The sequence below is a fragment of the Plutella xylostella genome, chromosome 18, assembly GCF_932276165.1.
Source record: "Plutella xylostella chromosome 18, ilPluXylo3.1, whole genome shotgun sequence".
NCBI lineage: Eukaryota > Metazoa > Arthropoda > Insecta > Lepidoptera > Plutellidae > Plutella > Plutella xylostella.
In genome coordinates this window covers 3,466,569-3,478,305 of record NC_063998.1, presented here as the reverse complement: position 1 = coordinate 3,478,305, position 11,737 = coordinate 3,466,569, and the positions used below count along the sequence as shown (strand labels likewise).

Genomic DNA, 11,737 nt, shown 5'->3' with positions numbered 1-11,737 from the left:
ATTCTCCCTATTGTTGATGATACGAATACGTTGAGTTAATTAAGCAATGACTACGATTTTACAACACACGTATTTCTTTTAATACTCACCACTTAAGTGCCAGCCTCACTAAATCCGTTGTGGCAAATTTTATGAATTGTAGTCAGTGCTTCGGTTCTATAGCCCGTAAATTGGCAGTAAGGTTCTATTAAGTAACCTGAGGGTTGACCTAAAAGCTGCATTTAGGTCAGCGTGGGTGTTACCGTCACACGCAATAAAAGTTGACAAAAAACGGATGCTTTATGCTCTACTTCACTGTACAGTGGATTTAGGGATTAGACTAAAACTGACCCTTATTATTGACGGGCGAATGAGCTAAATTTAAATGTATATGAGATTGTAATGTTTATTGGAGCGGGTTTTGTTGGTAACGTAGGAGTTTATTACTGCGCAGTACGAAAATAAAACAAACTCATTGTTGTTTATACAAAAACAAAATTCCGCATTTAGATGCCTCTAGTATCGGTATAGTACATATGCAGTTTTAGTTTCATTGGAGTTGTTGTAAAATAAATGAACAAAATACCTAGTCATAATAAATTATATAAATAAGTATTTTAGTCCTTACCTCGAAATAGATATTGCAGAGTTCTTTAGTTTTTTTTACTTTTATCGGACCCTCTTGTTAACAGATTAAATTTAGTTGCAATAACGGTAGGTACCTATATACCTAAGTATGTGGGGAAGGCGCAAGTGAGAGGTCGTTAGAGGGCTATCATCTCCATCAAATGGTACTTGAAAGCCTCCCTTTAGCTTTATACCACCCTTGACTATAAATAAGTAACGGCCACATTCCTGGCCCCGTGGCACGGGTCAGCTATCGACGTCGATAAACTCCTGCGATTCTTTCTTTAGTTAGCGATGCTGTGACGTTTATATACGTCAATAATGGAGCCGTGCAGAAGATTGGAACTATAGTCGGGTAGTCAACTGAATGTGAAATAATTATCACACACACACACACACACGCCTTGTACTAATGTACTCCCTTGCGGGGTAGGCAGAGGTGCATTGCTGCACCCACTTTTCGCCAGAGTGTTATGTTAGTCCCAATGAAATAATTATAATAGTAAATATTAATTAGACTGTAGACTTCAGGAGTTCAGGAAGTAAAATAATTTTAAATTAAGATCAGAGAGGTAGGTACTAAAATAAGGTTAATCCTTTTCAGACTTGACTATGTAATTTTTCTGTTATTAAAACATGCTTACTAATATTATAAATGCGAAAGTAACTGTGTCTGTCTGTCTGTCTGTCTGTCTGTTACTCTTTCACACCAAAACTACTGAACGGATTTGAATGAAATTTGGTATACATACGGTCTAGACCCTGGGAAAGAACATAGGCTACTTTTTATCCCGGAATTGGCACGGGAAAACTTTTTAAGGCGAAGCGAAGCGCGCGGGAACAGCTAGTGTTCTAATAAATTCGCTTTATACATACGAGATATAATTTTATAACAACCTACTAATAAAACCTCCCATAGTCTACTCATAATCTCTTGCCTTTGTTTGAAACTTCACAATGGGTGTCAGGCTTAGGTGACAACAAAATATGAGATAAAACAGGCTTTATTAGAGACGCGAGAATACCTCTTGCAAATTGTAACGTGTCATGGAATTTAAATAAAGTAAGCTATCTATGTTATAAAGGAACATTAGATATCAAGCATTATTATGTATAAACTATGTACATTCCTAGCTATACCTAATTTACCTAGATACATCACTGTAGGCAGTAAAATATTTATGTAACAGTGAAAAAATCAAAAAGTTAGATTAAAACTACATTGTATAATATATAGGTAGTTTAGTTTGTATAATATATAGGTAGTTTAGTTTGTAATTGTAAATTATATAAATTATGTTGAAAAGTATAAGCGATCAGTACGCAGAAATCGTGTATATAAAACTACATTTGTCAAAATATTGTAACCTGAAACTTTTAACCGGTTAAACCATAACAACGAACCAATTCAAAAATTTCGGTGACTAAAACTAACAAAAAAATACAAGGTCTACCACAGTTACATACTCAAAGAAAACTAGAAACCACGTCTCATTTTCTCATAAATAAATAAATATGTGGGGACAACTCACACACGGCCATCCGACCCCAAGCTAGGCAGAACCTGTGTTATGGGTGTCGGACAGCTGATATATCTACACAAATACATAGATAGATAGATACTAAATATAAATATCAACACCCAAGACCCGAGTACAAATATCTGTCTTTAAACAAATATCTGCCCCAGCCGGGAATCGAACCCGGGACCTTCGGCTCAGTAGTCAGGGTCACTAACCACTACGCCATTCGGTCGTCAAAGTCGACCGGTCGTCATAAGTTACTTTAGTTCATAAAAAACTAAATCGACTTAAAACCGTCATTAATACGTAGTTTTCAATAATGAAAATGAAAACCCTGTAATTAAATCTATACTCATAGGCTAGCTAGTAGCTATTTCAAGTTTCACCGAATGTCTCCCCTATTGGGTTGCAACAACAGTCTGCAACTGGGCCCTCCACCGTTCATTGACAGTTTGAGAACCCAAGGGGGCTACTTTTGCTTGACGAAATGCGAAGATTCGGAGATGTGCCCAGAAATCGATACGTTTACTGCAATGAGATAGAATCGTATTCGTTTTCTTAGGTAGAGTGACCCGCCTGAGACGGGGCGGCGGCGGTGTGATACTCAAATTGAAATTTAAGGACAATGTCGTGTCTTGGCACCATCTTTAATCATTCTGCGACGTAGACAACCAAGTTTTACGCTAAATTTAATTTTAAGTCTTTGAAAACTCTATGAAATTATTAGGTACTTTAGCACTTCAGGCTAAAGCTACTTTTACGCTTAAGTTTATGTATTGTTTTTAATTTAAACTTAGAAGGCACTTTAACGCCTTCATGAAACTTACATTTTAATTTGTTTGTCAGATTGCTTTAATTTTTATTTTAGTATTATTGCTTTATACGTAACGAAGGTACGCTAAATTATTTAGAACATGGACTGTTTAACACTGAAAAATTCATAGCACCACAATTGCCATCGCTGTCGCTGTACTTGTAAGAGCCATAAGCCAGAACTAAGCACCAAAAACGCCATAAACGTATCTGCTAGAATTATGAAACCGTATTAACAATACACACAGATAAAAAATTAACGACATCTCCAACCTTTTATGAGACACAGATTTATGTGCCATCATAGCCGTACGATTCCGACAGACTTTTATTACGCAACCAAAATAAACTTTATCTCCTTTACAGAACGACACCGCATCCTGAGCAGCTGTGACCCGCGATAACAAACAAAATGCTATCAACACACACAAATAATTACTCCACTACTGACTGCAAGCGCCGAGCTTCGCTTATCAGTGTCCAGTAGCGCGCGGACGACTCACTATGTACCGGGAACTCAACCATCACTATTTCCTCAATAGCATGTCTCATAGTTCAGTGTTGCGATGCGAGTGAGTGACCATGGGTGATTTATTCCCTTCGATCCCGCGGAGCACGGCCGGGGTCGTCATCCGCAACGCGAGCGGGCTGGAGGAATACTCCACGGATGAGGAGCTGGCTGCCGTGGAGCTGTTCAAGGACTACCCGGAGGCCCTGCTGCGGTTCGCTAGCGTCTGCTGCGTCATGTTCATGCTGGTCGGCATCCCGGGGAACCTCATCACGATCGTGGCGCTCGCGAGGTGCAAGAAGGTAAGAGTCTAACTTCCAATCATTGACTTATATATTATTGCTTTCAATACAATCACGAGCAATCAAAGAGTTCCACGTGCTATTGACGTTCCATATACATCATCATCATCATCATCACGACCCATTACGTCCCCACTGCTGGGGCACGGGTCTCCTTCCCATGAAGGAAGGGTTTAGGCCTAGTCCACCACGCTGGCCAAGTGCGGATTGGTGGACCCCAACACAAGCAAGCTTGTGCTGAGAGAGTTGTCGGGTAAGTGGGCAACCCGACTGTCAGATGTTTTCAAGCCGCCCGAAGGCCATATACATAACTATGTATAATGACTTGAACTTATTCATTGGCCGTGAGTGTAGTTGGACTAGGATTGACACAGCATTTGAGAGTTTCATCAGGTAAGGCACCCTATCGCGAACTTCTTTTCACAACCATTTTAGGATTCAAATTGTATTGTATTTGACACTTATTACTTCGTAAATGTTACTTCGTTTTGACTTCGTGGTAGGGCTTCAGGATTATGCAAAAAATTGGACAGTCCTAAATAATACCCCTGGAGTAAGCAAAAACAAACTTTATCGATTCATATTAAGATTTTTATTTAGTGAAACAGTCTCTTATATCCTTACAAGTCTGTTCAAGACGGGACACTGAATAATTACATCCCAGTCCAGTAAACTAACTTAACATCCTAACTTTCTAGGTCTAGAGTTCCAGACTAATCTTTAATTTGGATACTAAGTATAGATCCTTTAATTACCGCCCGTATAGTTATCGGACTAGTTAGGGGACGATTTATTACCATCGATAAAATAACCTTTGAAATAATAGTTTTGTGGCCGTACACGATCAAATTTAAAAGATTTCTGTGGACACTGGAGTTTATGCCATAATTTTTTTAATCAACAATACATTCTATGAAAAAGCTATGTAAGTATATGAAAAGTAAAGTATTGTGTTGTGAAATAAATAATAATCATTATTCTTAAATACAAGCTTAAATATAACATGCTGCAACATCCTGTATAGCTTTTTATAACTGTATTTATATTTCAGTGTTACTTATAATTTCACATCCCTACAGACACACCCAGACAGAAACACAACCCAACTGGCAGCGCCAAGCCCCGAGTATCTGTCTGATTGTTCATTACGATAATTTAATCTCCGCTCGACCGTTTTAGGGATAATGTAATGCTACGCTTATAATAATTACTTTTTGTTATTCCCATATTTGTTTAAGCATGTACTCATTTGAATTTGGGTTAATTTCATCATGTTTAAAGTAGGTACAAGTACTTAGTAGCTTGTTGGGTATAGTTTTTAAAGTAAAATATTGACTGTGTCAAAGTTATCCATAAGCATTAAATCAAAATTGGTGCAGCCGAATCTAAAGTATTTATGCTTTATATAGGCCCTTTGTGCATGATTCATGAACTTATTTAAGTCCAATAACTCAACGACCACAGCTCAATTACGTTGTAAGTTCTACTTAAGACTAACTTGTGTAGTAGGTTTTTAACTGCAGTTGTTAGGTTATAATGTACTCAATGCAGTACAGTGATGCTTAGATAAGCCACTGATATCAAACCACTAATATCAGTAAATGATGTAAACAAATACGGATAATATCAGTTAAACTTTCAATTATGATGTTTGATCTGAGATAGTAGCGCCACAGCAAAATACTATTATGAAATCAGTAAGTACTGTTGAGAGTTCGTACTTATTTTGTATGAGTATGTAGTTTATATTCCATAAGACACCATAAAAAAGAAGTGGAATCTTGGTGCCCGATCTTCATGCTCTTGACCAAGGGTTTCTCAAGGCTGTACCTACATTGCTACCAAGCAAAATACTAACCCTAAAATTAATAGACCGTAGAAACACACGAATTGAGTTTCGGCCATTTCGACTCTTTACGTCAGTCAAAAAGTTGAAATACGTAGGTAAAGTGTCAAAAAGCTCTAAGAATTCGGAGGTATGTGTTCACGCTTTCGGTATGAAATTAATTAAATACATAGTACTTAATTGTATATATGTAATTATGTACGTACATCCAACATCTACTTAGACCATGTTTACCGGAACTGTGGATGCTGATAATAATAATTATACAATAAAATAGTTAATATCAGGCTTAGTGCCAATTTCACCATTCTCGGTTATCTAACCGACAGGGATTGATTTATAAATTAAACGTCATCTCCATATAAAATTCATGACAGATGTGTCAAAAGTTAACCATTACTCCCTGGTTATGCTCTAACAGAGAATGGTGAAATTGGCACTTAGTCACATCGAGCATAAGCTAATAGGTTGTTATTGCTAAAATAATTGCGAAGGATGTTTTGTAATTTATGTTAGTTAAATCACTAGTCACTTTTCAAGATTATGTGTATCTATGTATGCTTAGATCTTTTTATTAATGTCTAAAAGGAGGCTTCAACTTCTAGTTGTTAAGAAAATTTGTAGAAGCAATAAACAATTTTTGATTTTGATTGATTTGATTTGATCTTTAAAGAATAATAATACACAACCAATACTATCAAATAGGATATAGGCTTAATGTATAGTTTGTGCAGAAATGGACACGTCTGCCTGCCTTGTGAGTCGTGAATTTTGTATATTAATTATTGCAAGCGTGAGTGCTTATTATACAATAATGTTTATACCGATAACCTCAGGATTCCTTTGAGTGTACGATATCTCTACATTTACAGTTTGTGATTCTGCGAGTAATATGTATATCAACATAAATATGTTTATCGTAGTCAGTGACAAATATAATTGCTTCATTATTTATTTTATTACAATATAATTATAATACACCTACTCACATGAAATAGATGCCGCTAGATTGGAAAAATACCCACGACATAAATAATAAATTAGCGTATGAAAAAACAATTAAACATAACGCAAAAGCACAGACCGCACAATAACAATTTCAGGATGATTGCAGGAAATTGGTCTCCTCCGATACGGCTGGATAATTGCGATTGCGATAATCATTTATGATGAAAATTTAAACATAAATTATCTGTTATTTATTTAAAATATTGCATCACAAAGGATTAAGGATGCATGGAATTTTAATCTCATTTCAAAAATAAATTTTATAATACTGAATATCATAATTTGATTAGATATTTTGTAATCTAGTTTTTTTATTATACATTATTAGCATTACAATAATAATATTAGCTTTGCGATTACGTGAATATAAATAATATGTAAATATAGATCTGTATAATAAAATCCGACAGCATTGAAACAGCTCCAAGCTGTTAAAAACATCAACATACCCTAGACTGACACACTTTTAGACCATAAACTTATTTTATAATACCTCTATTCATATAACGAGTAAGCGGCTATAGGTAAGACTGTAACAAAAATAATTATTACCATTACTAAAGGCATTACAAAATAATTATTACCATTAGTGCTTTCCATAGTACCCGTAATATACAGGGTGACCCAAAAGTCAACGTCATCCCTTAAAGGGCTGATAGGTCAGCTCATGAGAGGCCAGAATATCACAATATGACCTTAGTAAAAACTCGATAATTTTCGAGATATTGACACTTTTATAAATTGCTGAAAATCGACACCTTGGATCAGTTTTTTGCGTGCCGCCGGTACAAAAATCCATATTGTTAGAATTTGTTTGGTGTTGCATCACCCTGTATAGCCCTGCTATTGATCGCAGTCAAAAAAAATATCGAGTAATCCTGTATGTTAAAAAAAAACACGGGTTTCAAAGTCATAAAAGGTTATCGTATTTTTTTATAAACAACTTTGACTCTACATACTGTAAAAAAAATATACCACGCAAACCTGGCACCTTATTTGAAAAGATTGCTCATTTAATGCAGTTTCCAAAATGGTATGAAACGTTGCTATTGTTTCAATTAACAAAAAAGTTATTGCTATTTTAGTACAAAACGACCTCGATGTAAACTTGTTTGAAGGAAATTTATCTGACTGAATTTATTAAGGGTGCGATTTTTGACTGCGATCAATAGCAGGGCTATACAGGGTGATGCAACACCAAACAAATTCTAACAATATGGATTTTTGTACCGGCGGCACGCAAAAAACTGATCCAAGGTGTCGATTTTCAGCAAATTTATAAAAGTGTCAATATCTCGAAAATTATCGAGTTTTTACTGAGGTCATATTGTGATATTCTGGCCTCTCATGAGCTGACCTATCAGCCCTTTAAGGGATGACGTTGACTTTTGGGACACCCTGTATAACTTAACAGTTAACCATGAAGCGCCCCCTCAACCCACTTCTTACTTCTCCATATCAAAGGTCAAATCCTAACACAACACTTTCCTTCACAGGTGCGAAACGCGACAGCCGTCTTCATCATGAACCTATCCTGCTCAGACCTTCTCTTCTGCTGCTTCAACCTTCCCCTGGCAGCTTCGACCTTCTGGCGCCGCTCCTGGGCTCATGGCAGGACTCTCTGCCGCATGTTCCCGCTGGCTAGATACGCCCTGGTGGCGGTCTCGCTGTTCACGGTGCTGGCCATCACGATCAACAGATACGTCATGATCTCACACCCGCGGCTTTATCCGAAGTAAGTGAGATTGGGGGATTTGAGTCTGTTTTGTAGAGGGAAAAAAGTTGATGGTTGATTTATCAGCGTGTTACGTTGTATGTCACATGCAGAAGAATGTGTATCCTAGTGTGTATCTACTTATGTATCTAATTAAACATTTCTTCAATGCTTGTGTTTAAGCTCGCAAAAGCTAAAAAGCATTTTTACGTTCCTTGAAAATACTTGATCTTTTCAGTGGTTATAAGAGCTTTTTAAGAAACGGCGGACAGTTTTATGACTTGACTGACTCACTAGAAGCATACAGAGAGCTAGATAATCTTATCAGTATTGATATGCCCATCCTTACTACATTGACCTTATCATGCAGTTATATTTACGTTAGCAATATAAACAAACTTCTACGTAAGTATATTAAACACCATGTATATTTTTCAGGTTATACAAACGGCAGTATTTAGCGATAATGGTTGCGAGTACTTGGACGTTTGCATTCGGCGCCCTGATTGCCACGTGGATGGAGAAGTGGGGCCGCTTCGGTCTGGACCCCAGCATCGGATCCTGCTCCATACTCCCCGACTCCAACCACCGATCTCCGAAAGAGTTCCTCTTCGTAGGAGCATTTATGCTCCCCTGCCTTGCCATAGTGGTGTGCTACGCCAGAATCTTCTGCATAGTGAGAGAAGCTGCATTAAGATCGCGGGCTCCTATCGGGAGACCCAGGTGCAACCTCGAGGATTCCGCAGTGGGCTCCGCGTCTACAGCGTTAGAAAGATCTCCCGGACCAGAAAATGGGACGAATCATGTAGCGCTCCCTAAAAGGACCTTGCTCGCTCCGCCCGTCGTGCACTGTCCTCCGACTCCCGGCCCGGAAAGGTCGTCTTCGTCAGGAGTAGACACGCTCGATGGTCACGACGAGGAGTGTGCTCTCGACGCGAAGCCCAGGACTCCAAGTGGAGGAGAAACGGCTAAAAGGCTTCGCCAAGCCGCCGCGGTGCTGAAGCGGTCTCCCGCGCCGGTGCGGCCGCCGCGCTTGACACCCAAAGACAGGAAGCTCCTCAAGATGATCATGGCGATCATGCTCTCCTTCTGGGTATGCTACTTGCCAATAACCCTGACGAAGATCTTCCGCGAGTTCACGTCGCACCCGCTGGCCAACATCGCGGGCTACATCCTCATCTACCTGACCACGTGCATCAACCCGATCATCTACGTGGTGATGTCCAGCGAGTACCGGCAGGCCTACAAGAACCTGCTGATGTGCCGGCGGAAGGCGTGACGGTCGCCCGGGGACGGACCCTCGGACAAGCGGCCGCCGTGACTAGTCGTCACCTTCAAGGAAAACCAAAGACTACTGTAAAAACATTCGTGATACTATAGGCTCTCGAGTGTAGTGTTCGTGTTTGAGAATGGATGTGTTTTAGGGATGTAGTGTGTTTTGTAATATGAAGACAATCGTATCCCGTCCGTGACGTGTGCTAATGGAGTCGAGTGGGCTCGCCGGTATGAAGGTATTTGTAATGTTCAGCCGTTGAGAAGAAATTCGTGACGAAATGGCTGAATTCGTGGAGAAATGGCCGTGATGACTGATGTCTACTCCGTTGTAATATTTAGTAATGTAAGTATGGGTAGAACTGTTAATGCAATTTCGTATTTATAAGTATAGCTTAACGTTATAATCTCCATTGGAGAAATGTTACAGTATTCATAGATATATTTTTGGTTTCGTGTCGTTCAATAAACAGGTATTTTATCATTCCTTTTAATGTTATTTGTCTGTAAAAGGAGACTGGTATATGTAATAGGAACTCTCTGATATTTTTTGTGCATTTAAATTTAGTTAAGTGTAGGAGTTATTTATTTACTTTAAATCATAAACTATAAATAATTTATAATACGAAGGAACAGTTCATGGGCATTTAGAATATACCAATATTTGATGATTTATTTAATTTACTCAACTCTCAACTAAGTATATTCTAAATGACCTTAAAACTGTACCTTTGTTTTTGCTTAGAGGTAAGAAATAATTTTAAACCAAATAATAATGGTAGAAAGCAATAACCCAACATTGTAGATGAATAGTGAAAAACCAGAAATAAATGTACTGGTGTGTTAGCTCGTTATTACTATCTAATTAAGATTTCCTTCTATATAAAATTTACTCCTTTTACCATCGGTCCACATTGGAACATGTTAGGTACTTGTACCTACATTTCAGTGGACCTTGCTTGTCGATCAGTGAAAAGTAAACGCGAATTTGTACAATGAGTTTCAGGTTTCGCAGGCTGAAAAATATTTGCGAAATTGACGTGTTGAAAAACATTTCCACGAAAAATCATTTTCAGGTGATCGATGTGTGAAGCCTTCGGGCAAAATATTATGTGTAGGTACGATTTGTAATGAAATGGTGGCGATGTACAATGGTTAAACAAAATTGAAAACTGTATAATAAGAATATTATAATGTAGGCACTTTAAAATAATAAAATATTAGGTAATATGGTACGTACTGAATGTACAATATCAATGTGTGATATTTTTGTAAATAAAAACCTAAAATACTATGTCAAAGACATTGAACAAAATATTCTGCCGGAATACCAAATTTATAATAATATTGAATCGAAGAAGGTGCTGGTTTTAAACAAGTTATTGTAGTGTTCTGAAGGGAAAATGTTCCAAGCATTTTAAGATTAAAATTAGTTAGTATTTATTTGTATTTTTTGTAACTCCACATTAAAATTTTATTTTTATATTTCTTACGCTACAAAATGTTTTTTTACAACTGAGTTGCATTACTTACCATTAATATGATGTAGGTATTATTTATCTGTTACGGTTATCCATAACGTCAATTATTTCTTATTTTTCTCCGAGCAATACTGCTATGACAAATGAAGTACTCGTAAGTAATCCAATTTAATCCAGCTTTCCATCTGGTTATTTTCACCAAAATGGTGGCCGTACTGCTGCGATGGTTGTTGTTGAATTTTCGCAGACTAAGTGCCAATTTCTCCATAGTCGGTTAGAGCATAACCAGGGAGTACTGGTTGACTTTTGATACATCTGTCATGAATTTTATATGGAGATGACGTTTATAAATCAATCCTTGACGGTTAGATAACCCACTATGGAGAAATTGGCACTTAAGTATATAGAATAAATATGTTGGAGGACGCTGAGGGGTTACTCGAGCTTTACAAAAAACTAACGAACGACAGCCGTCATGCAATCGATACGTTTAATGTAACGAGATAGAGTTAAGGTTAGCGCAGCCGCTCCCTTGACTCTGGAGATAACTATCACAGTACGATACCAGAAATAACGAGAATGTTAGTTTGCGTCTGTTTGTTTTTTCTGTGAATTAAAATTCAACAGCAAAAGCTTCCTTGCTCTCTTTTTAAATTGTTGAGCA

General features: G+C 37.6%; 1 protein-coding gene across 1 annotated transcript; it reads left to right on the top strand.

Annotated features, from left to right (window-relative positions):
* The first annotated feature begins 3,312 nt into the window (after window positions 1–3,312).
* Window positions 3,313–11,094, top strand: LOC119692702 (G-protein coupled receptor moody). Its single transcript, XM_048627401.1, has 3 exons — window positions 3,313–3,752; window positions 8,103–8,341; window positions 8,759–11,094. Exons 1-3 carry the CDS (start codon window positions 3,525–3,527, stop codon window positions 9,597–9,599), a joined length of 1,308 nt encoding a protein of 435 aa, XP_048483358.1. The 5' UTR covers window positions 3,313–3,524; the 3' UTR covers window positions 9,600–11,094.
* Window positions 11,095–11,737: the final 643 nt, after the last annotated feature.